The sequence below is a fragment of the Dendrobium catenatum genome, unplaced genomic scaffold, assembly GCF_001605985.2.
Source record: "Dendrobium catenatum unplaced genomic scaffold, ASM160598v2 fragScaff_scaffold_402, whole genome shotgun sequence".
In the NCBI taxonomy this organism is placed as follows: Eukaryota; Viridiplantae; Streptophyta; class Magnoliopsida; order Asparagales; family Orchidaceae; genus Dendrobium; species Dendrobium catenatum.
Window position 1 is genome coordinate 493,768 of NW_021318864.1, and position 27,345 is coordinate 521,112.

At 38.1% G+C, this 27,345-nt stretch overlaps 1 protein-coding gene across 2 annotated transcripts in view; it reads right to left on the reverse strand.

Annotated features, from left to right (window-relative positions):
* The window catches only part of LOC110098956 (B3 domain-containing protein Os07g0563300), a 52,861-nt gene extending 25,797 nt beyond the window's left edge, over positions 1-27,064 (reverse strand). For both annotated transcript variants that reach the window (XM_020825921.2, XM_020825920.2), the window contains exons 1-6: positions 26,687-27,064; positions 26,167-26,248; positions 25,915-26,013; positions 7,183-7,504; positions 6,695-7,106; positions 6,468-6,564 (exon numbers count right to left, since the gene is read on the reverse strand). In XM_020825921.2, coding sequence (XP_020681580.1) covers positions 6,468-6,564; positions 6,695-7,106; positions 7,183-7,504; positions 25,915-26,013; positions 26,167-26,248; positions 26,687-26,844 — 1,170 coding nt within the window. In that variant the 5' untranslated portion in view covers positions 26,845-27,064. The remainder of the gene's footprint in view (positions 1-6,467; positions 6,565-6,694; positions 7,107-7,182; positions 7,505-25,914; positions 26,014-26,166; positions 26,249-26,686) is intronic.
* Positions 27,065-27,345: the final 281 nt, after the last annotated feature.

Genomic DNA, 27,345 nt, shown 5'->3' on the forward strand with positions numbered 1-27,345 from the left:
TTGAAATCACCTCTTTATTTTATAATAATGCATGACACGTCAAATTACAAGTTAAATTAATTGATTAGAATCTACTAAGCCTGAGAAATATTATGTTAGGTGATGGATAGCAATGATATGTATATGATACTTATGCAGGTTGGGCAAAAAGGGACCCCAATAGAGATAAAGAGGACCTCAATATAGTACAATAATGATAAAGTTAAGTTTTATTTGGGCTCTACTGAACTCTATGTTGAAGCCCTAAAGGCTAAGTTTATGTATGATGGCCATAAAACTTAAATATCTAAACATAACACATTATTAGACCAAAGTAAATTGAAAGGTGAAAAATAAGATAATTAAGAAAAGTAACCAATAAGATGCTTAAATTCAAGATTAGGTATTTAAATCATTAACTAACATGACATTGTTCAACCTATAAATATTGTGATAGGCATTATACTACTACCCTTTCATGAATATATTAATGTTAAATGGTTGTATAGTTTATGACTATGTCAAGTCTTAACCTATACACATGTGGTTTAATGTTCTTGAGCATTTTCTATTAGAGTTTCTTTTTTTTTTAGCCTCATACCTCGTCAAACTTTTATTTTGGCTGTTTTTACAAGATGGATGTTGGCTCAAGTAAAATGATGCGTCGGCCTGAATCCTGCTTTACAGACATATGATTATATTCTCTTTAAGGCAGATTGCAGTTAACCAAATTTTCCCTGAGGGTAAAATCAGGGTTTAATTAGATATGGGTCCTTCCTATAAGTGCAATCCATCATAGTTAATTACCCCTCTTACTGCATAAGAGAGAACTCTCGATTAACGATAAATAATTTTAGGTGTTTTAGTCTCGTTTATGGGAGATGAATGTAAACCCAATCAAGATCCAATGGTTCTGTCATTCCGGGAATATCATAGGTATCAGTTTACCAACATTAGCAATCGTTGATCGTAGTGTCCAGGGTATCTGATTAGCAGCCATTGGTTGCCACCTCTCAGGTAATCACGAGTAGACTGAGGTGGCTAGATGTGGGTTGCATTTTTATGGTGGTTTAAGGTTTACATCTGTTAGAACACCGAATAGTTGATTTAGTTTGGGATTTATAACTATTTATAAGTTACCCAATTAATTGAATTGGTTTGGGGCTTACATTTAGAAGTTGTTCGATTGTTTTAGAAGTGGGTCTTAGGTTTTCTAAAGTAGCTCGTATGTTTGAATTTGGGTTTGGACTTATGTCTTTCATTAAAAGTTGCCCATAGGTTTTAGAAGTAGGTCTTATGAGTTATGAATTCTATTAGAAGTAGCCCGAATAGAAGGTTTACAGCCTTTTCTAGAAGATGTCTGTCTATTTTAGATAGGTCTTACGGCTTCTGTATTTAAAAGTGGCCTGAAGATGGGTCTTACAACTTAGCCCTACAAGCTAAGTGGTCTGTATATTTGGTTTGGATAGGTCTTACAACTTCCTTTAAAAGTTGTAACTTTTGTTTAGATTTTAGGGTTATTATACTTCACTTAAAAGTTTTCCTAACGTGTAGGTCTTACTGCTTCACTTAGAAGTCGCCCGCTTGTTTGTAGGACTTACTGCTTCCCTTTGGAAGTAGCATGTTTATTTTGTTTAGGGTAGATTGGACTGCCGGTACTTTGGTTTATAGTTGTTTTTTTTCCTACTTTTGCAGTGTTTTTTAGCTTAAGTCTAGCATTACTGGTTCTTTTTCTTGCACTACAATTTAGTTTAACAATACACTACTTTTTTTTTTCCTTATACTATAGTTTAGTTTATAGTACACTGCTTTTCTTTTCATGTACTATAATTTAGTTTTCATGACTTTTCTTTTTTTTTTCTTGCACTTAAATTTTATTGACAATACTAATTTTTTGTCTACTTGTTTATTTGCAGGAGTTCGTGTTATTTTGGAGCTTGCCAAGGAGTATTGGAGAGCTTGCAGTATTAAAGAATTTTGAGTTATTTTGTGAGTTTAATTAGTATTTAGTTTCAAGAGTTCAGGTGTTTAGTTGGTGTGAGTTGTATTAGGGTTGATGGTTGATTAGAGGAAAACACATTTTTTCTTCTTCTTTTACTACATTTTATTTAATTTTTATTAGTGATTAATTAGTTAAATGAATTTTAATTTGATTAATTATTTATTTAAATGAATTTTAAATTATTTAATTAATGAATTAAATGAATTTTAAATTGGTTAATTAATGAATAATAAAAATTAAACTTTTAAATTTATTTTTCACCATTATTAAATTGCTCAGTTTAATTACTCTTTTAATATTATTCTTGAATTGGCTAATTAATGAAATGAATGTTAATTTTATTTTACTTAAATTAATTATTTAATTTTAATTTGAATTTATTAAGTAATTAAATAATTGGTTAAATGAAGTGATCTTAAGTTTATTTTAAAATTAATTAGTTCATGATTAAATTATAAATATATTTTAAATTAATTAATTTGTTAGTAATTTTAATTTTTTTAATGGATTAATTACTTTTCAAAAATGAACTAATTGAATTAATTAAATTAAAACATCTCGAAATTACTCTCCAATGGCTCCAAAGGGAATTCGATAGTTTTCCAAAAATGATTTCAGCAGCCTCTTGATATTTACTCCTCGCGAGGGGAGGTAGAGACGACACTTGCCGTAGTTTCTACCGACCCGAATCAAAGATACGACGGCGCGGGGTCTTCGAATTGAAAATCCTCCTGCCTTGAGCAAAGATCGACTACATAGGACCTTCAATTTGACAATTCTACCGCCTGGATCAAAGATTAACAGTGATGGTCTTCTATTTGAAATTCATCACACCCATATCAAAGATCAATAACGTGGGTCTTTAAATTAGAATACTTGCTACTTTATTTAAATAATTTTATTTAATTATATGAACCTAATTTTAATTATTTTGGTTGAGAGGATCGATTGGCCTGGTCATACATGCACAAGGCAAAGATAAATAGTTCAAACTGCTGTTATGAACTATATCAGATTTAGTTGGGTATGTTAATTTGCTTTGAATGAGTTTTTTAACTTTTTGAGGCGGATTATAGGATTGACAAGTACTCACAGATTTATAGTTTTTAGATCAGGCAACCTTGATTGAAGACAAATGTGCAAGAGGTCGTACAATCATGCATAGTCGGGCAAGGTTGATGTCAGACGGACACAGGTGGGGGGTTCTAGTTTTCTGGCCGATTGACTGAGGCGAAAGAAATTGGGCAAGCAGAGTGTTGGAAACAAGGATTGGGAGTAGTTCGCGTGAGGAAGGCGATAGGCTAGTGGAACCCGGGAAGGGATAAAAGCCTAAGGTTGTTGCTCGCGTGTGTTGAAGGCGAGTGTGTGAACAGACCGGAAGTGTTCGGAGTGGGATTCACGTGGGCTCGGGAGCAAGGCGGCCGGCGTGAGCTTCATGTGGGTAGTGTCGAACAGATACAGGGGTCATACATTGGGTCCACGTGTATTGGTGTGATCGGAGGTGGGTCGATGTTCAGCGGGATCGTGTAGAAGCGCTGGAGTCGGGATTCGGTCCCGTATGAGGTGCAACACAGTTAGAGAGGATAAGAAGGTGGCTTGCACGAACAATTGAAGGCAAGGAGTGGGATCATTTAAATAATGCAAGCAAGATAGAGCAATTAAAGTACATTTTATTTTCCAAATCTTTTTTAATGAACAACTCGCCAAAGAGATGTGTTCTTTCGTGAAGGGAAGTGACTGCCTCTTTTTTTTCCTTTTTTAATTATTTTTATTTAAACAAAGGGTAAGGATAAGATATAGGTTGAGTAAAATAGATTCAATTTATATTTCATGTTAAGTTTTATATTTCAATTTCTAGACATAACAAATTCTTTAGTACCTAATAAGAAGCTTTGTTTAAAAAAATGTTTTAAATGTAAAAATTCTAAAAATTTAAAAAGATATAAAGAGGTTTAAGAAGTCTAAAAAAGTAATATGTGATGCTAAAATTTTAGCGTTTGATGATTAATATAATAGATTAAATATTAAAGATGGCGAAAGATATATGTATAAGTTAACCAAACAAATAGATAGCAGTAAGGATTTAGTTCAAGTGCATTAAGGATGAAGATCAAAAAGTATTTTTATTAGAATAGGATAATCAACATAGGTGGATGAGATATTTTTGCTAAGTTTTTCAATGAAGATTATGAGAATACAATTGACTTTAGCGACCATAGCACCCTAAATGAAAATATATATTTTTGTTTTCATCAATGAATTAGTAAAATCGAAGTTAAAAAGATTTTACAAAAAAAAAAAGTGTAGAAAAACTATTGAACCTGATGATATTCCAATAGAGGTATGGAAATGCTTAGGAGATGAAGAAATTTCTTGGCTTATGAAACTTTTCAATATTATTTTGTAGACTAAAAAGATGTCAGATGAGTGGAGAATGAGTGTGTTGATTCCTATTTTTAAGAATAAACGTAATGCACAAGATTGCACGAATTATAGAAGAATTAAGTTAATGTATCATACTTTAAAACTAAGGGAGAGAGTTATGGAGCATAGGTTACGACGTGATACTAATGTTTTTGAAAATCAATTTGGATTCATGTCGGGTAAGTCTACTATGGAAATTATACATTTATTGAGAGATTTTATGAAGAAGTATAGAGAGTGTAAGGAGAATCTACATATGAAATTTATTGATTTAGAAAAAGCATATGATAAAGTTTCAAGAGAAGTGTTATGGAAAGTTTTAGAAAAGAAAGGGGTTAATAATGCTTAATTAAAGTCATTAGGGATATGTATGCAAGAGCTATTACTTGTGTTCAAACACAAGATGGTTTGACCAAGTATTTTCCTATTTCAGTTGGCTTACATCAAGAATCAGCCTTAAGCCCATGTCTTTTTGCTTTAGTCATGGATGTTCTGACTAGACACTTGCAAAAGATGTACCCACGTGTACACTTTTTGCTAATGATATTATTCTTGTTGATAAGACTAGAGAAGGAGTTGAAGGTTTGAATTGTGGAGGTCAACCATAAAGTCTGAAGGTTTTCGTTTGAGTAGATCTAAAATTGAATTCATTGAATGTACTTTTAATAGTAATAGATCCAGTGGAGGGATTGTGATGTTGGGCAATCAAGTCATTAATAAAATTACATGTTTTAGTTATCTTGGGTCTATTGTTCAAAGTGATGGTGAAATAGATTGGGATATTATTAGTAGAATTCAAATTGGATTGTTAAAGTGGAGGAATGCATAGGGATTGTTGTGTGATATAAAAGTACCCCTCAAACTTAAGGGGAAATTCTATAAGATGATGGTGAGACCTACAATGCTTTATGGCAAACAATGTTTGTCATTAAAAGAGAAACATAATATTAAGTAAAGTGTTGCAAAGAAGAGGCTACTCAAGTGGATGAGTGGCTTTACTCTTTAGAGACATGATATGAAACGAGCATATACGTGAAAATGTTGGAGTAGCTCCAGTGGCAGATAAGATTGGAGAGAGTCTCCTTAGATGGTTTGGTCACATAAAATGGAGGCATTTCAATGACCCAATTAGGAGAGTAGATGTATTAGATTTGGCTTAAATTAAGAAAGGAAGAGGTAAATCTAAAAAGACTTGGTTAGAAAATATTAAAAATGACATTTCTTTATTAGATTTAAATAAAAATTTGACTCATAACATGACAATGGAGAAAAAGGATTCATGTTGTTGATCCCATGTAGTGGGATAAAGACTTGCTGTTTTTGTTGTTTAGTTGTATAGTGGTCGTAAGATGAGCATTGACTTGAGGTAATGAAATAAAGTTTGATGTTCATTATATAAATATTAGTTGCTTTGTGTACATATATATATATATATATCGTTTTGATGGATGATTTCTAAAAAATTTGATGAATTGTATAATTTCTTCTGTAACGTCCTTCCCAGCCTAATTTAGAATTATTCAGCAGTAATATGCAAAAAATGATCCAATGTTTCAACACTAATTTTTAGCTAGCAAAAAAAAAAACAATTGTAAGGTGATTTTACAAATAAGAATGACCAAAAATACTTGCATGATATCAACTATCAAGGTTTCATTTGGAAATGTTTTGACATGTCTGCATTGTGTTGCATGAAATGAGGATGCCACCATTGTCAGAAACATGCAAAAGCTGCTTCATAATTCCGTTTTATATAGGATTGAATCTGTGGAGGGGGTGCACATACCAGTTAGGGATTTCTTTCAGGCATTTTTCATATAAATTTTAGCATGGTCGTATCAGATAAAACATTGGAAAATCAACACATTAGGAATCAAAGATTAAGTAACATGCAAAGAATATTGTGAAGTATTTAGATTGCCAACTGAACGTAATTACCGGCCCATACAGATATAACAAAATCACAAAACATAAACAAAAGCAGCAATGAAACCTTCAGAATTCAGTTGATAATATTTTGAAATATGATGATATAAAAGACTGACAATACTTTAGAACGAACCTCGGCACATTTTTTTGGCAGCACTAACCGTCCAATACGACCCGCATCACTTGCACTAAGCATTTTTTCAAAAAGAGGCGTGACAACGGAATTTGAGCTTATAAAGTTAAGAAATACTGAGTCAAATTAAAAGAAACGGACAGCCATAACATCATGGTTAGGAGATGTAACTCAAATAGCACAAATCAAATTCAATGATTTTCATGGTGATAAAATGCACTGGATACTCTCCAGATATTTGTTGTAGTTCTTGATCTGTGATCCTAGGCCAATATCGAGGAAGTAAATGTGAGCGCGCCCTTGGATCAAACCGGCCTCGTCCATTGCGAGTTTGAGCTTGTGATTCTCCAGAGTGAGAACTGTTCAGAGGGTTGGGATAAAATTGTTTAGACAATGGGGAAGGAACTGATTGGAGCTGTGCATGATTCGTTGTAACCCTGATTGGATCACTTGTGCCATTCATAGAAGAGAGAGGAGCCGTCAGACCAAGTAACAAAGATGTTGACTCCCCTTTTGGTATTATAGAGGATGACGGTTTTCCAGATAAATTTTGATGCGTCTCAAAGTTAACACCAGATGAACTAGCAGAACAAGCATCGGACATCATCCCTCTTCTCGTAGAAGTTGGACAGTTCTCACCTACAGATTTCAAGAATGTTGCAATCCATCAGTAAACAAACATTGCATCTAAATATAAAACTAGCACTTTCATTACCATATCTATCCCGAGGAACATGGTTTAGACCACCTAATCCAATTCTTCCTGGCAGGTCGTCAGGCTTCTTCTCCTGTGCAGAGACAGCTGAGCGTGCTCCAGCCATCAATTTCTCAGAATTAGATGGCCTGTCAAACTCATATGACAGTCGCTGGTGCAAATCAGACTGAATACTGGACGAACTCCATATGTTTGATGGGTGACGCCACTGTCCTGGAAAAGAACTGGACACTTGATTCCAGCTCTTAATAGGAAATTCTTTTGATTTCTCAGACACTCGTGGAGAAAGAATCACTGAAGGTGAACAAACTTGGTTTGGTACCTGTAGAAACAAACTATGATTCATCAAATAAACTTTTCACTACCTTAGAGGACAATTAATTTCAGTTGCTTTCTATCACTGGTTATTGAATAAATATTACTACCTCAAAATGAGGAGACAAGTATGAATAGATATATCAAAACCTTTCAGCGATGACTAAATTATTTGAAGACAGCCAAGCAAAGTTCAATTGACTTCATATAGAATACAAATACTGAAATTATAGGCAGGATAAAATTCAAGATGAAAATTTCAAAAAATCATTTGGCAAGGCCACATCAGAAAAACAGAAAAATATCCTACCAAGCGATCTACACCTAATGTCAAGAAATATGAGTAAAAGGGATAAGCTAAAGCAATCAGGATCATGATTAAACGCTGTTACTCATCTACGTTTAATTCCTTAAAACAATTGACAACTCATAAATCATTTGTTCTATTATTCCTAAGGTGATTTTTATTTGAGTCATTTTGATAACAAATTGATCTCTTTTTTGCCTCATCCTGTAGGGTTCAAAACCACTCAATCTGTTTCTTCATTTATTACAATTATCTTCATCTTTCATAAATATTTTTCATCAACATAAAAATAAGAGTAATAGTTCAAAATCTTTAGAAGAGATGATGGTGGCATGTGGCTTTCAAGTGATCCTCTGTAGTGGCTACGACGATGGTGGCTACAACAAAGGAGGAGGGTTGGAGGTCGACGCAGTTGAGAGGAAGTTGTTGCGTCTTAGGGGTGCAAATATGCATGATTTTTGTGGAGCTTTTGAATAGGATTTAGGCAAGTTTTTAATAAAAAAATACATAAATAGACTGAGGTGTACGCCTCATGCCAGCGAGGAGAGGTGCTCCTCAAGGCAGGCATGAGCTACGATGAGGCGTAAGCCTCATAAAAAATGCGTCAAGGCTTGCGCCTTGACGCATTTTTCTCTGGAATTGCGCTGAGGCGAGTCTCAAGGCGAACCTCATATTGCGCAATTTTAAATAATGATATACACAAACACTAATATAAGAACATGTGTACATCACTTATATCGTAAAATTAGGGTTAGAAAGCCAAGGCATTACCATAGAGCATTGTTCCTCCCAAACATTAAATGTTCATTCTCCTTACTCAAGTCTGTTGCTACCTTATATAACCCAAATTTTCTCTTTCCTTCAAGAACATGTGAACGAATTGTTACTATTATAGATAGTCCTTTCTATTTAACTATTATATTAAATAGATGTTTTATAACTCCTCCATTTGATTCGAATTGCATCCCTCAGTCCCAATGGAAATTGAGAAAAAGTATAACACCCCATAGAAAATTTCAAATTTTAAATAAACATTAACATAAAACGTAAATACTTGCATATCAAACTTACTCCACTTTTCCTTGCTCTTTTACGGTAAAAACAGCAGTAAGAAGTAACTAGTGAGCTATGAAGCCCAACAAATTATGTAATCTAAATCAGAGTTATAATATAAAAGGAATAAATCAAAATCTTGAAGTCATAAATCATTAAACTCAATTTTATTGATAACAACATAAATCTTAATTAGCATTACTTTTACTAGGGGTGTCAATTTTTGACACGATCCGAAACCCGACCCGGACTCGACTCAGAAAAATTCGGGTTCAGGTTGACCCGGTTAGCAAACGGGTCGGGTTCAGGCTCAGATTTTTGACCCGTTTCAAAAAATGGGTCAGGTTCGGGTTGACCCGGAAACCTGAAAGTCGAGTCCATCCCAGTTTCCACCCGCATTCGCCCGCTGCAGCGCTCGTGGCCTCCCGCGGTCCCGCACTCAAGTGCGGACTCAACTAGTACGTTCGTTATCACGCTCGGCAAGTCGCGCGGTCAGCCAACGCCCCGCATTCGCGCCGTCACGCGGTCAGCCCGCAACCAGAAAGTAGACTCGGTTGGTCAGCCCACGCCCCGCACTCACTCCGTCACGCGGTCCAGCAGACTCCGTCTGCACCCGCGGTGCCGCGGACACAACCCGCACTTACGCCGTCGCGAGCTCGCTTCTCTGCAATCTGCTAAACCGGGTCGGGTCGGGTCAACCCGGCAACCCGCTTGGGTCGGGTCCGGGTTGAAATGTCCAACCCGTTTGCAAAAATGGGTCAGGTTCGGGTTGACCCGTTTAGATCCGGGTCAACTCGGGTTCGACCCGAACCCAACGCGTCGACCAAAATTGACACCCATATTTTTTTACCTCTTTGAAGTTATATTGAATATCAAATTAAATATATAAAAGACTTGGCTATACATTTATAACAATATTCAATGGAGCCCAGGAAAACCTGACATTATCACCATTAAATTACATTAAGGTCCATTTTGGCTCATTAGGGGTCCCTTTTGCCCCACCTGCTACGTAAGTATCTTTTCTTTTGGGGTCCTTTTGACCCACCTACAATACAAGTTTAATAATTAGGTCCCTTTTGTCCACCTGATATTGCAGCATCATATCATAGAATAGCAAATCTTTAATTTTAACTTGATATTCCTTACATTATACCTTCATAGTTCATATCTAATTTTAATGGTTACAGCCTTCAAGTATGTTTATAATCATACATCTAGTGTATTAAGAATTTGATAGCTACTAAGTTAAAAAGAAAACTTCTTTGCATAAAATTATCAATTAAGGAAATGCTTAAATAAGCACATTTAAACATCTATCAAATCTCTCTTATTCTCATGAATAGACAGTTGTGAATACCCCAATGTATTCTCATGATGACTAACAAAATTCTCATAATACATCTCATTATAATAAAATTTCAAAATATAAAGGATAGACTAACCATTCATACTCATTACAATTATAAATAATTACATAACTTACCTTCCTCATGAGTTGTCTCTTCAAAACCTACATCACGAAGCATTTTCCTTTGATACACAAACTCAAAACATTCTTTTTGCATAAATATACGAATAATCCTACAATATGAATAGGTTATCATCTTTTAGAAACTTTATTAATTTTAGGTAACATAAATATGACGATACTCAATATACTTCTTACTTTTTTCTTCTTTTAAATTTCCACTCTGAAGCCTTATTCACTATATTCTCAACTTTGAATCAAACTACAATTCATTTCAAAATTCCATGTTAATCACATCTAAGACTCTAAGTCTTGCTTACAACGTTCACTAATATTCATTTTACTAATTTGATAATACCTGTAACAAAAATGTTACTGCATTGATTTGAAACACCCAACAAAAATGTTACTGCAGTGATTTGTGCTGAGAAGAATTCGACACAATAATAGCAGAAGTGAACTTTTTTGTGGCTTCTTTGCGGCTTCTTCCACTGTCCCGTGTGGGTTCTGCGATATCCCCCAATCCCGCAGCCTTCTTTAGTCGCTAAGCCCGCCCTTCACTTCTCCGCCTCTTGCTGCAGGACTTCTCCTCCTTCCCTTAACAGAAGCAGCGGCATTCTCCACAAATTGATTACAATATATGGATAAAAGAGTGGGCCCCATTCTAACTACTCTCACTCCTTATCCACTCCAATGGAAGCATCCATTCAAGAATTCAGTAATTAATTTATATTTATTAATAGAAATAATAATAATTACTTAATAATAATCAAATTATAAAAAAATTAACAACTCACTAAATAAAATGTTTTTATCTGATTTGAGACTTTGGATATTACATAAAGGGAAGACACTTTGGGAAAATTTTTCTAGATCTCATAACATGAATTAGAGAATTGCTGAGTGAATTTTATTCCAAAATGTGTCCAAAATTTATACAATCACAATAAAGCTTCTAAAAAGAAATATATAAAACCAAGGGCAACAAACTGAACTAGAATTAAATACAAATAATTACAATATATGGACAAACATAAGATTTAATTTATAGTCAGGTTGCTTCCTTAGATCCGTAAGAAGTCAACAAAGGCCTTGCAAATGTATGAGGCGGCAAATGAAAAGAAGAAAGTTATAGGCCCAAATTAACAAAATCCAAGGCATGAGTATGGGGAAGGTTCTCGGGGCGATTCAAAATAATATCACACAAATAAAATTTCATATATTTATCCTAGGAACTCCAAAATCTCTATCATCTAAATATTTTCTTTGATATTATAATTTCTCACTTATTTCAATGGATATTTCATCAATTTGAATTATATAGTCTTCCGAAAAACATACACCAAGGCACTCGACAAAAAATATTCATGTTGTAGGGTATTATCCTTGATAAGTGCATATTGCATTTCTAAAACAAAAGAAGCAAGAAACACAGCCATGTGTGTACAATTTTGTTACTATCTTCCTTCAGAAAAAAAATAGAAGGAAGGCTGGCTTTTCGGTATTTTTCCCAACAAAATTACACTCTAAGGTTAAGTAAGCACAAAAATCTAGAACTTTGTAGCATCTTCTTGAGATATGGCGGGATCACCTAGTGGAATTGGTGAAGAAAAGTGACGTTTGGAGTGTCCGGTAGCTTACTTTTCCAAGGCTCTCTTCTCAAAGTTTGTCTCATGTAATTAACCACACTATTGTTGTCCCCTTCAATAATGTCTTTAAGGTCATACATTGTTAGACCGGTCTTTAGTGGACCGGTCCAATTACAGCCGGCCCCTAAGGGACCGGTTCGGTTTAACTATAGAAGGGGCAGTGGCAAAAAGAGAGGGAGAGGAGTGGGGTCCACCAATACTTCAAATTCAAACTCCTTAGAGGAAAAGGAGGGGGCGGCAAGGGCTCCTTAGTCATTTGGCTTGGCTCCAAAGTCGCCCCCTTAGGACGACTTTGGTTCTTTCCCCTCCCACCATCCATATTGTTGTTGGGCCTGGGCTGAGATCATAGTTGTGTCGAGATTGTAACACTGCCATTGTCTAGGTCCCAAGTCCTGTATGACAAAAGTGGAGGGTTGCGTTAGGTAGTCGATAGCCAGTATAAAACTTCTCGAATAATAATGACATGAATCTTTTAAGAAATTATGTTAATGTTAGGGCATCCCCTTGAAGCGACGCACTGTATGGCCTGAATACAGTGACAAGTGTGTAAGAGCCGCTGCACCGGTGCCTGGGTGCATTGTTAAATAGGCAAGGGTTTTCACATCAAGGATGGATGTGGGCAAAGAAACTAGTCCATGAAACTAAAATTAGGATATGAACTTGAAATATAGGTTCCCTTACAAGAAAATTAATAGAATTAATATATATATAGATTGTTTGTGGTCTATTTAATATACAAGAAAGAGGTTGTTCTGAATATTTTGTCATTTTCATAAATTGTTATTCAATATATGATTATATTTATTTAATGATAAGAAAATCTGAATCTTTTAGAAATTTTAAAGAATTTCATGTTAAATTTAAAATTTAATTTGGCAAGTCATTAAAAATACTTCAAACAAATCAGGGAGATGAGTACTTAGATACAAAATTTATAGATTACTTAAAAAAGAATGGAATTGTATTGCAACTCACTACACCTATAACTTCACAAAAAATGGTGTTGTTGAAAGAAGAAATCAAACATTGGTCAATTTGGTTAGGTCTATGTTAAGTCACTCCTCACCAAATTCATTTTGGTGATATGCAATAAAAACTTTTATTTATATTTTGAGCATTAAACCTTTAAAATCAATGCATAAGACACCTTTAGAGTTATGAAGTGGGTGTAAGCCTAGTTTACGACACATCTATACATATGGATATTTAACACATATATTGAATGAAAAAATAAATAAGTTAGAATCATGTTCACAAATATATATTTTTTTGGATATCCTAAAGGTTTTAGAGAAGATTTATTTTATAGTCCTCAAGAAAAGAAAGTATTTGCATCGACAAATGCTACTTTTCTTGAACATGAAAACATAAAAGATTTTAAACCTCAAAGTAAGGTGTTGCTCAAGAAAAAACTAAATGTGCCACAACTCAAAATCACAAATGAAACAAAAATCATTATTGAAAGCCATTAAAAAAAACCACCACTCCAAATCAAGCACCTTTAATACCTCATCATTGTGGGAAAATTATTAGATTACTCCCTAATTATAAAATTGAAGGAGAAGCATGTATTGTTACATCTGATGATGACAATGATTATCCATTGACATATAGACAAGAATTAGATGATTCTAATAAAGAAAAATGGCTAGAAGTCATGAAATATGAAATAGATTAAATGTATTTTACTTTTATTTGGGAACTTGTGGACCTTTCTAGTGAGGTAAGACCTATAGGATGTAAAGGGATTTGTAAGAGAAAAAGAAGTGCTAATGAAAAATTTAGACTTTCAATGTCAGGCTAGTGGAAAATGGATACACTTAAAAAGAGGGAATTAGTTATGAAGAAACTTTCTCTCAAGTTACTCTATTTAAATCTATACACATAATTTTATCCATTCCTACATATTATGGAGGTCAACCTTAGAGTCATAAGGTTTTCGGTTGAGTAGATCTAAAACGGAATATATGGAGTGTAATTTTAGTAGTAATAGACCTAGTGAGGGGATTGTGACTTTGGGCGATCAAGTCATTAATAAGAGTACACGTTTTAGATATCTTGGATCTATTGTTCAGAATGATGGTGAAATAGATGGGGATATTATCAGTAGAATTCAAGTTGGATGGTTGAAGTGGAGGAATGCATCGGGTTTGTTATGTGATAGAAATGTACCCCAAAAAACTTAAGGGGAAATTCTATAAGATGGTAGTGAGGCCTGCAATGCTTTATGGTGCCGAATGGAGATCATTAAAAGAGAAGCATAATACTAAGTTAAGTGTGGCAGAGATGAGGATGCTCAGGTGGATGCGTGGCTTTATCCTTAGAGATAGGATACGAAATGAGCATATACGTGAAAAGGTTGGAGTAACTCTAGTAGAAGATAAGATTAGAGAAAGTCACCTTAGATGGTTTGGTCACATAAAACGACGGCCTTCCGATGACCCGGTTAGGAGAGTAGAGGTATTAGATTTGACTTATATTAAGAAAGGTTGATGCATACCTAAAAAGACTTAGCTAGAAAATATTATGAATGACCATTCTTTATTCGATTTAAACGAGAATTTGACTTTTAATAGGACAATGGAGATAAAGGATTCATGCAGCCGACCCCACGTAGTGGGATAAAGGCTTAATGTTGTTGTTGTAATTAATTGTATGCTTTAAGTAGGATTAGGGAAATAGGGTTAGGGTTATGCTTGATTATTGTTCTCTTGAGAGTTTCTTCTTGGTGTCTTTGACTCTAGAGTTATCTAGATATTGGGAGAGAACGATCCTACTCTCGAATTGAGGATCAAATGCATCCTTGCTTTCGTTGTTTCCATTAGTTCTCCCTTTTGCAATAAAATTACTATTTGGAGAGTTTTCCATCAGATTTTGTGAGAATCGTGTTGCAAACCACAATACCTGCAAAGAAACAGAGCAACAACAAAAGAATAGTCCAACGCCGAAATTCCTCAAACCTGTATATTCAGGTGTTTGTACTAATTCATTAGTAGACAAAGCATCAAATAAAAACTGTCTTTCTCCCCAGCCATTCTCAGCTATAAGTATTTTCTAGAATACTAAAATTTGCTATATTTAAAATTGCTAAAATAAAGCTAATGGGTAATAATGATAACTAAAAATAGCACTGCGTAGTGGATGTCATAAGTTGTTAGGATGGCATAAGATGTCTCGTGCCTCCTCAAAGCAATCGTGCACTGCATCAGTCTTCCCCCGCTTTAGAAGAGCTAGACTCTGACGAGCTGATGCTCACAATGGCGTCATCAGGGGGAGAATACGCCCAAATGTCTGAAACGTTGAAGGTAGATGATATATTAAAGTCTGCTGGTAGAGCAACGCTGTAGGCATTTTCATTGATCTTGGCGGTAATAAGTATAGGCCAAATTTTTCGGCGCATCAATTTGGAATAAGTTCCTGGTTGGAACTTCTCTTTCCGTAGACGTACCATGACCAAGTCTCCGACGTTGAAGAGTCGTTGTCAGCGGTGACGATCAACGATTTCCTTATATCATTGATTTGCCTTGAGAATTTGTTGGCGGACCTCAGCCAACATGTCAGCATAATTTTCGGTGAAGGATGCATCAGCAAGAGACTTGCACTTGGGCAAGATGGCCACGTCTAGTGCTATGTTTGGTGCTTTAGTGTATACAATATTGAAAGGAGGTTTACCTATTGAGCGATTGGTCATCGAATTGTAAGCAAATTCAGCTCTACTCAACACATCTTCCCATTGATTTGGTGTTCTTGTACTAGGCATCGCAACATGTTGCCTAATGTACAGTTGACAACCACCGTCTGTCCATCAGTTTGTGGATGGTATGCAAACTAAGGCGAATGTCAATACTCAATCGCTTACAAAGTTCGCGCCAAAAATGACTTATTAATTTGACGTCACGATCTGATGTGAGGCTTCTGGGGATATCATGCAAACGAACAATTTAGTTAAAGAAAAGGTGAGCAATATTCATGGCGTTCAAAGTTTTCTTACAGGAAAAGAAATTGGCCATCTTGGAGAATCTGTCGACGACGACCATGATCGAGAGTCATTGCCTCGCCTTGTTCTTGGCAATCCCAAAACAAAATCAAGGCTAAGATCTTCCCAAATCAAGTCGGGAACTGGAAGGGGCATATAAAGACCAGTATTTTGAGCTCCTTTATACATTTGACAAATTGGACAGCTATCAACCAAACGAATCACGTCGCAGCGCAACCTTGGCCAGAAAAACCTAGACTGAACGTGCTTCAATGTGTTGTCGCACCCCACGTGTGCTGCTAAGCCACCCCCATGGGCGTCCCTTATCAGAAATTGCCACCAAGAAGAAATAGGGACACATAAAAAATTTTCCTTAAATAAATATCCATGCCTCACAGAATACCCTTTTGCAGGTTGTTGCCCCTGGCATGGTTCCCAGGCATCCTTGAAGTCGGGGTCCGTCGCATACAATTCTTTGAAACAATCAAGTCCGACTATTTCTGTTTGAAGCCGCGTGAGTAAGATACTCTTCCTACTGAGAGCATTAGCCACGCGATTATTCTGAAAGATCGGTCCAATGGACCGGTCCAGCCGATCCACGCAGGACCGGCCCAGGCGGAACTTCCGCCTCCCATTTCAGCCGCACGCCCGCCTGGATCAGACAAGGCCGAATAGGAAGGTTTTTTAATGGATTTTAGGAGGGAAATTGAATGTAGGGATTGTTTAGGGAATTCCTTTTGATTTGTATGCATTAAATAGTTGATTTTCCTAGGGTTGGGTTATGGGGGAATTTGGCTGAAATTTGATATCTCGTAGAATTAGGTTTTCTTTTGGCTCTAGCGGCGTCTAGAGATTTGAGTTATGGGAGAGATCGATCCTTCTCTCGAATAGAGAGGATCAATTGTATCTTGCTATTTTATTCATTGTCTAGTGGAATACAAGTCTCGCTTTGAGTTTTCTTTCAATTTTCCTCTTAAATCTGATGTCATACTGCTGTAAACTGCATTTTTTCTGTGTTTTCCTGCTGTGGACAGCAGTCCAGTCACTGTTCTCGCTGTTTTTCAGAAGATTGATAGAAAATACTCGCGATCTACAAGTGTACTTGCGAACTCAAGTATTTCCTATCAAATTGGTATCAGAGCATCGATTTGGGACCTTACGCGACTGAAATTCTGATTTTTCAGCGAGCTTTTGGCTTCCGAAAGTGAGTTACGTGAGATCCGTGGGGAAGAACGATGGCCGGAAAGAAGGTTGAAGGCTTGGAAGGTGAATTGGGACAGTTAAAATCAAATCTGGAGGGAAAATTTTTTATTTTCAAAATCAAATCACCTCCAACAATGAAAGATTGGAAGGGAAGTTCATGGTTATGAAAGAAATGATGAAGAAATTACTTGAAATGAAGACAAATCCCGGCGACATCGGAAGTAAGAGAGACCGCCAACGGCCATGGCATGGGAGGAAATTCGAACCCGTTGCGGGGGAGGAGGAATTCGGAGGTGGAGATCCAGGAGGAGGAGAATGACATGCCCCCTCTAGAACCACTTTCTAGAGAAGAGATGAGTAGGGGATACGACAAACGAGAGGTTGATTTGTCGGAAGAAGGGAAGAATTTCCTCGCCGAGGTGCTGAATTTGAGAGAATCCAGCGTTGAGGTGCTGATTTTGAAGGGGGAAGAGAGGAATTTCATCGCCGAGGTGCTAAATTCGAAAGAATTCTGCGTTGAGGGCAGATTTTGAATGAAGAAGGGAGGAACTTCATCATCGATGTGCTGAATTTGAAGAAATTCAGCGTCGAGGTGATGATTTTGAAGGAATAAGGGGAGAGTATGAATAGGGGTTCGAGTATGATTGTCGGAGGGATGATCGAGACACTTGGGGAGCTCTTCCCCTTAGAGGAATGGGAGGTTATGGAGGATACCTGGGAAATGGAGGAGACCCACGGGTGAGAAAGCTGAAGATGCCCGTCTTTGAGGGTGAAGACGGCCATGGCTGGATTTACAATGTGTAGCGTTACTTCGCTGTCAACGGGTTGACGGAGGAAGAGAAGCTGACAGCGACAAGATTGTGTTTGGAAGGAAAGCCTTGGCATGGTATCATTAGCGTAACAGGAGGGAGCCCATCAGGAGCTAGAGAGAGTTCAAAGATTGCTTATTGGAGCGTTTCCGAGCCAATGGGGGAGGAGACTTCTATGAGCAATTCTTTGCTTTGACTCAGGAGGGGACTGTGGCAGATTACCGGGACATGTTTGAGTACTTAGCTAGCAGATTAGATCACATTTCGGAGTCAGCTCTGGAAGAGAACTTCATGAAGGGGCTTAAACCTGAGATACAAACAGCGGTCAGGGTGATGGAACCCAGGAATTAGGAAAGGCTATGGAGCTGGCGTAGTTGGTGGAAGATCAGAAGAAATCAGAAAGAGGGGCTCGAGGAAACTATTCAGGGGGAATCTTATGGGACGACGACCACTCTTCTAGCACCCAAGCGGCCTGCATCAGGCAACATTAATGAGACCACCAGGGAGAAGCCAGTAAGAGGTAGTGGGGAAAATTTCAAGAGGCTGACAGAGAAGGAGATGCGGGATAAGAGGACCAAGTGTTGTGCTTCAGATGTGATGAGAAGTACATGTCGGGGCATAGGTGCAAGGACCGAACTCTTCAGGTTCTCCTTGTCTGTGAAGATAAGGAAGACGAGGAGGGAGGTGGAAGCAGATCTGAAGAGGAGGAGAAGCTGCACCCAAAGTTTAAAATTACGTAAATAAGCCTCGAGGCGGTTTTCTTCCGTGAGGCGAGGCGTAAGCCTCAAGGCGGTCTGAGGCGTAAGCCTCACGGACGCAGAATTGCATAAATTAAAATTTAAGGGTTTAGCAAGTAAATAATAGCAAGATTTTTTCGGGAATACCTGGAACCGAATGGGATGAAGGGAAAAAATGCTTCACTTTAAGTAGGTGGGAGTCATGGGTGTAAATGAGTCCGAGTCGAGTATCTGTCTTATCAAGTCTGGCTCGTTTAACCCTCAATGAGCTCGAACTTGAGCTCGAGCTCGAATTCGAGCTCGATTAATAAGCTCGAGCTCGACTTGTTTAAAAAATACCAAGCATGTACCTCTCGGTACTGAGCGGTACTGGCTCGGTACCGAGCATGTACCGCTCGATACTGAGCGGTATTGGCTCGGTACTGGAAGTTTAAACAGTGGTCGAGCTTATACTGATTGGTGCGGTGAATTTTAACCCACCATGGAACCGGGTTGATGAGGCGTATGCCTCACCTATAATTGTGCAATTGCGCCTTAGAGGCACACCTCAGACCCGATGAGGCGTACGCCTCTGCCAAGAGAAAAATTGCGTAAGCCTTAAGGCGTATTTGGGGCAAATTGCGCAGAGGGGCGCCTTGGCGCGCCTCTTGTTGCGCAATTTTAAACAGAGGTTGCACCTGGATGTAACAGAAGTCTCTCTAAACTCTATAGTGGGATTTACTCCGAGTCACACTATGAAAGTGAAATAAGAGATAGCTGACCGTGAGGTGGTGGTGCTAATTGATAGTGGGGCTACCCACAATTTCATTTCCACTGAGGTCGTTGACCAATTGGGAGTGAAGTTGGTGGACACCAGTTGCTATAGAGAGATGATGAGTATAGGGAAGGTGGAGAAAGGCAATGGGATCTGTAGAGGAGTGGTGTTGACCATCCAGGAGATTCAGGTAAGGGAGGATTTCTCCCACTAGAGTTAAGAAGTACTGATGTCATCCTGGGAATGATATGGTTGCAAACTTTGGGGGAAACCAAGGACAATTGGGGAGCACTCACGATGGAATTAATGGTGGATGGGAGAAAGGTGGTTATAAGGGGAGATGCAGGGCTATCCAAAGCCATGACATCACTTAAAACCATGGTCAGGGATATGCAAGAGGTGGGGGAAGATTATCTGGTGGGACTACACAAGCTTAATGTAATCAGGATGGAGGAGGGAAGGGATGTTTCTCTTTCCGTGCAGCCCTTGGTTCCGTAATACAGTAAGAATTTTCAGTCACCTCAAAGATGGCCACCTCCACCGGAACACGAGTATATCTCCACCTTGAGGACAAGGTGGATTTTTGGGAGGGGAGTATTGTTAGACCGGTCCACGCGGGACCGGCCCAAGCGCAACGAGGTGGAACTTCTGCCTCCCATTTCAGCTGCACGCCCTCCTGGATCAAACAGGGCCGAATATGAAGGTTTTTGAATGGATTTTAGGAGGGAAATTGAATGTAGGGACTGTTTAGGGAATTCCTTTTGATTTGTATGCATTAAATAGTTGATTTTCCTAGGGTTGGGTTATGGGGGAATTTGGCTGAAATTTGAGATCTCGTAGAATTAGGTTTTCATTTGGCTCTAGCGGCGTCTAGAGATTTGGGAGAGATCGATCCTCCTCTCGAATAGAGAGGATCAATTGTATCTTGCTATTTTAGTCATTGTCTAGTGGAATACAAGTCTCGCTTTGAGTTTTCTTTCAGTTTTCCTCTTAAAATCTGATGTCTTACTGCTGTAAACTGCAATTTTTCTGTGTTTTCCTGCTGTGGACAGCAGTCCAGTCACTGTTCTCACTGTTTTTCAGAAGATTGATAGGAAATACTCGCGATCTACAAGTGTACTTGCGAACTCAAGTATTTCCTATCATATTCACTCTGGGCTTGTGCTTGAACGTGAAGGAGAATCTCTGTATGAACATAAGCCACTTAGCATGCATTCGGTTTATGGATTTCTGACTGTTGAGGTACTGTAAAGCTTTGTTGTCGCTGCATAGCACAAAGTCTTGGTGTAGCAAATATAATTCCCACTGTTTTAATGCACGGATGATAGCATAGAGCTCCTGCTCGTAGGCGGACTATTTTTTATGAGCATCGCTTAATTTTTCACTGAAGAATGCTACTGGCTTGCCTTCTTGCGAGAGCACTGCTCCGATCCAAATGGCTGATGCATCCGTTTCCACCATAAATACCTTGTCGAAATTAGGAAGTGTTAAAACAGGGGCGAAGATTAGTGCTTGTTTAATAGCCTCAAAACTTTGTTGTTGGCATTTCCCCAATGGAATGACTTCGCCTTTAAACAATCAGTCACTGGTGCCATCAAAATGTTGAAGCCTTTTATAAATTTCCGGTGGAAATTCGCAAGCCCATGGAAACTTCGTACTTCGAAAAAGGATTTTGGTGGTGGCCAATCACGAACAGCACTGATTTTATGTGGGTCCATGTGTACACCAGCTGCAACTATAATAAATCCAAGGCAATGTACCTCAGGAACAACAAGCTCACATTGTTGAAGATTGAGAAATAACCTTCGCTGTCTAAATACATCAAAGAGAGTCTGCAAGTGTTCCAAATGCATTTCCCAACACTCACTGTAAACTAGTATATCATCAAAATATACAATACAGAATTTTCCTATATAAGACTTCAAGATGTCATTCATCATTCTCATAAAAGTGGAGGGAGCGTTGCATAGGCCAAAGGGCATAACCTTCCACTCGTACGGACCCTACGGTGTCTTGAACGCCGTTTTCCATTCATCCTCAGGGCGTATGAGAATCTGGTGGTATCTGTTTTATAAATTAAGTTTAGAATAAATGGAAGAGCCCGTGAGTCTATCTAACAGATCTTCAGTATGAGGTACGGGAAATCGGTATTTCAATGTTATTTTATTAATAGAATGACCGTCAATACACATATGTCAATTCCCATCCTTCTTTGGCACTAGTAATGCCGGTACAGCACACGGACTCAAACTTGCTATATGAACTGTTGTTTTAATAAATCATCAATTAGCTCCTGTAGAATGAGCTGCTCTTTGAGGCTGAGCCTATAATGAGGCATATTCAGTAAAATTGCACCGGGCATGAGGTCTATTTGGTGTTGTATGCTCCGGAGTGGCGGCAATTCCTCGGGTAAACTATCGGGAGTAATCTTTCTATATTGCTAGAGCAATTTCTGAATCTCACCATGCCATTTTGTTGGATGTAGTATAGTGCTCTGCTCGGTCACCAGTAAAGCATATAAGGGAGCAGGTTCTCTCCAACAATGAAGAAGTCCCACTTCCGTGACTATTTGCACAGCGGCCTGCCGAGATTGGTTAGGTAGAGGTGATTTTGTTTTAGTTAAGCTGGGTAGCAACCAGAGACGACGTCTTTTTCAATCAAAAGAATACACATTAGCTCGGCAGTCATACATCGCACCCACATCAAATTGCCATGGCCTTCCCAAGATCAATTGGCAAATGTCCATGTCCAGGACGTCGCATAAAACTTCACATACATATTGTTTACCTATAGAAAAGGTCACCCGGCATGACTCGGAAACCAGAATTTCCATCCCCTTTTTGACCCAACTTATTTTATACGGATGATAATTTTTTATGGTACACAACTGTAAACTTTGCACCACGGCTCTCGAAACCACATTTTCAGTACATCCGTTGTAGATCAAGAGATCACACACCTTGCCGCTTATAGTGCAGCGAGTTTTAAAAATGGAGTGGCATTGTGAATTTATGTTCTATCGAGGGGCTAATAGAAATTTTTCCATCACACACACCAGTGCTTCCCCTTCATCAGCAGGAGCGTCTTCCGAGTCACACTCTTGGTTCCTCAATAGCATGTTCTCCTTCTTCTTCACATTCTGCCAGATTGACTAGCTGTCTTTGTGGACACTAATTTGACTTGTGTCTCGATTGAAAACAACGAAAGCATTTGAGTGTTGACGGCTTGGCGTAGGGATTTTCTTCGACCATATGTCTTGGTTTCGGTTGAGCCCGGAGATCTGTGGGATTGTGGCTTGGTGTAGGAGCCTGCATTGACGGGCCAATATTTTGGGATGTCTTAACTATCAGATTGCTTCCTTTACCGGACACAACAGGTTCCTGCCAATGACACTGATTATAGGGGGTTTTGGTTTGCCTGTTATGTTGCATCTCTATCTTCATAGCAAAATTCACGGCTCGAGCAATCGATCATACGGAATTCAATTCCAAGCGATCTTGAATGCTGTCTTTTAACCCGCTAATATAACGTGCCACTAAATGATTAGTAGACTCATTAAGATTGTTTCTAGCTGACAATCAATTAAACTCCTCTGTGTAATCGCTCACGGACCTCGAACCTTGGGTACAATGTTGATACCTCATGTATAATATATGCTCGTAATCTGTAGACAAAAACTGAGCTCGCAACAGCTGCTTCATCTGGTTCCAACTCCGAACCTTCCCCTTGCCTTCTTTTGTTTCATTTGTAAAATATGCGCCCACCAAGCGCTAGCATCGCCCTTTAATCGACAAGCAACATAGCGCACTTGTTTATCCGGACTAACTTCCATGTATTCAAAGAAGTTTTCCACTGCTTTTTCCCAATCCAAATAATCTTCTATATGCATACGACCATCAAAATAAAGAATATCAAGTTTAGCCTTGAATTCATCTGGCAGAAAATGGGGAAGCATTGGTCTCCGATACCTTTGAAAATCCAAATGATGCGGGTTGCCTTCATCATCGTCTGCATACTCTATCAAATCTGTTTCTCTGTGGAATTGGGTCTCCTCCTCAGAATCTGAAAAATTCCTATATATTTGCGGGAATGCGACAGAACGGTCTGGCCGCAGCCACACCCCTTCATCGCATTGGCCTGATTCCATGTTGTTCGACTTGCGTCGGCTACTACTGTGGTTGCCTCGCACGAATGAGATTGAACTCGCGGCGAATCTCCACGGTAAGCCTCTGCACGTTGGCCGCTAGCTCATCCAGCCTGTAGTTAACGTTATTCTGGTTTGCCCAAAGCACGCCAAGACTCCGCACTTCATCGGTGATGGGTTCCTTACTGCGATCTGTCATCTCCTTCTCAGGCGAGGCTCTGATACCAACCTATTGCAAACCTCAATACCTGCAAAGAAACAGAGCAATAACAAAAGAACAATCCAACGCTGGAATTCCTCAAACTTGTATATTCAGGTGTTTGTACTAATTCATTAGTAGACAAAGCATCAAATAAAAACTGTCTTTCTCCCTAGCCATTCTCGGCTATAAGTATTTTTTAGAATACTAAAATTTGCTATATTTAAAATTGCTAAAATAAAGCTAAAGGGTAATAGTGATAACTGAAAATAACACTGCGTAGTGGATGGCAGAAGTCGTTAGGATGGCATAAGATATCTCACGCCTCCTCAGAGCAATCGTGCACTGCATCAAATCGTTTTCTGTTTTTCTCTATCTTTGTTAGGGTTTACCTGGTATATTCAAGTTTTTCCTATCATACATCCATGATTCAATGATATGCTTGATGGAAAGCATGGATTCCTTTTCAATGCGGGCACTATCCCAATGTTCATAGATGTGAACAGCAACAACTATAAAATCCCTATGTTCAATACTGAGGACCTCTCCCATACCAGCTTTGCCAGATGCTAAAAGGGCTCCGTCGACATTCCCCTTGATGCATCAAGGAGAGGGGAGACACCATGAGTGAGAAAAGTATAGCTCATAGTGTTAAATGGAATCTCAGTGCTAACAAATGGGAAAATCCCAATGATGAGTAAGAGAAACCAAAACAGTAGCTGCCATGATGGTGGGAGTAGCATATGGTCGATTGCACTTCTTCACATTCCTTGCTCTCCAATTTCAATACACCGCAAAGCAATTTTAGACTAGTGGCTTCTATGATTGTGTTGTAGGGTGTTATCCATATATATAACATAGTTGACAGTTGTCATTCTAACATGCATGTTAGAAGATGTTTTATAAATATATTTCTTTGATTTAAAAGTATGGATTATGCATGATTAGCATATTTTCATGTATATGATTGAATACCTCTAGTAGTTATGTGTTGACTGCTCATGGTGTACACTTGATATTTAATTTGGCATACTTTTTTATGAATCTGTAGATGGATCTTTACTACATAAATATTCATGTTTCATACTAAGACTTAAACATTGTTCATGATATCTCTTTTATGTATATAAAATATTGCATACATGATGGATTTGATTGTCCACAAAGCCCTATTAAGTGATATGCTGCTAGCTAAGCTGAATGATAGGCCAAATATTTAGAAAGATGGCACTCTTAAGAGAGATTGATACACTATGCCTGGTTGTTAATGATCTTCCAATAGATTAATGGTTATTGTTAGACACTAAAACATTGCTATTTGATCTTGCTAGAAGATATACATTCCTAAATACACCCATTATATATTAAATATAGTTTGAATGTTCATCAGTTACTTCTTGTAGTTGAACTTGGTTGATATTACCTATTTACTCTTATAATTCTATCTGTATATATATTTCATATATTTACTGTTGAGCACCTTGGATGCCCCATACTGATGTTTATACTTCAATAAGTTACCTAATCAGTTTGCTCTGCAAGCTCCACTTATCAATGTTAATGGATACATCTCGCTTGATTGGTGGACCACCTCCTTAAGAGCAGCATCATAAACAGCTTGCTGGTTTCAAACAAGTACATTTTCTTTACAGTTTTGTACTGAAGACAGCACAATAGACCATCATAAAGAATGCCAAAAGTCACATAAGCATAATTTCTTCATGAAAGTTTGTAAGCTAAGGATTTCACTTCCAATTATGTTGGTTACCCGCAGAGATAACATAGGCATTCCAAGCATAATCCACAACAGGACAGTTAAATAACTATTCAGTTCAAACCGGCACAAAATAGTTTCTGTTGGTAAGACACATCACACGAATCGTCATGTGAAGGTATGAATAAACAGCATAATGTAAAAGCAGCAGCATATATAAGGAAGCTGCTAGTCGGGTCAAAGAATAAGAAGGCAAATGAGAGGTATCACAGTAACATTGGCAAAATTCCTTCGGAGGAGGATTAAAAAAATGCAAATAACCAAAAAGTAAACGAAGAATTAATATCAATGCTTGGTGGTGTAGAGCCAATCAATTAAGGCTAACAAAGTTTAGTGCTTACCGCTGAGTAAGCCTTTCTAACGCAAGCCATACACTCAACTCCTCCCACATCCAGAAGCATATAAGCAGGGATTGAAACTATGCAACCACAGTGAATCCTCTGCAGAAAGATGTTCTAGCTCAATTATAAATAGCAATATAGTAAGCAGAATATTCAATCCAAGCTCGCATATTTCCAAGTAGCAGTGAGGCGCAAAACCATCGATCAATGAACTCCAACAAATAAATCCCACGCTCCAACTAAGCTTCTTACCTTGGCACACGACTCGCACTTCCTCCACCCAGCAGCATCTGAATGGAAAGTCTCGCAGAAGTTACCTTGATCAAAAGTAGAACTGCAGTCGAGCAATGTTAGCAAACAACGTAAGCCAACAAACCCAGATCGAAATATTCACTTCAATATATGTGATCACTCGCTACAGATTCAAAATTAGTTGACTCGGACCAGGACACGATAGCATTATTAAGCATGCAGTCCAATTGAGCATGAAGATTCTTAGTCAAATCTACTTCAAAAACAACAGAAAATCCCATAAAATTCGAAATTTCGATATTTTCTAAAAAAATCGGTAATTTCCTTAAGACCCGTAACCAACTATCCAAATAGAGCCCAAAAATAGCTAAATTACCCACCGAAAAAAATGAATTCACGAGGACTTTTCTGCCAATATAAGGACTTGAAATCGATGAAAAAGTCAAAAAGTAAATTAAGTTCGTTAAAAGGGCAAGGAAGAAGAGAGGGGGGGAAGACTAGAGGAGGCGAAAGTGCGTACTGGCAGCGGTCGCAGAGCTCGGCAAACTCGCCAGAACGCAGACGCCATCCTTTACGGCGAGTTTGCTCCGCTAACGCCTCCTTGCAGTGCGCGTTAAAGCAGATCTTAAAGACACCTGTCGCCGTCGCCGTCGCCGCCGCTGCCGAGGACGACGACATGGCTGTGATCTGTATCGATCAGCGTGATAAGAGCCCAAGCCTGAAGAAACGCCGACGTCGCGCTCCTAAATCATGCAGATAAATAGCAGAAGACCAGAACAAAGAGGAGAGGGGTTGCGGGTTGGGGTTAGAGACAAGGATTTGGAAGGAGAAAAATTCGGAGCGGGTTTTTAACGGAGTGGAAACGAATTTATTTCTACTTATACTCCTCAAGTACTACTTATTACATTCTGAACCCTACAAATCAACTGCTTGAACTTTGAATAGCTCAATTGCTACTTGAGTCGATTTCTATTTTCCGTCTGAGAAATATTTATAGTACTGCGTGGTTATTAACATTGTTGTTGCAAAAAAAGTAAAATTTTGTGACCTTAATGTACATATTTCGGCGAATTTAGGAGGGCATGTCGTGTCCTTTAAAAAATTTTAATTTATTTGATTCAAAATGAATATTTTACTTAGCTCAATGTTGAACATAGGTTTACTTTTATTTGACTTAAT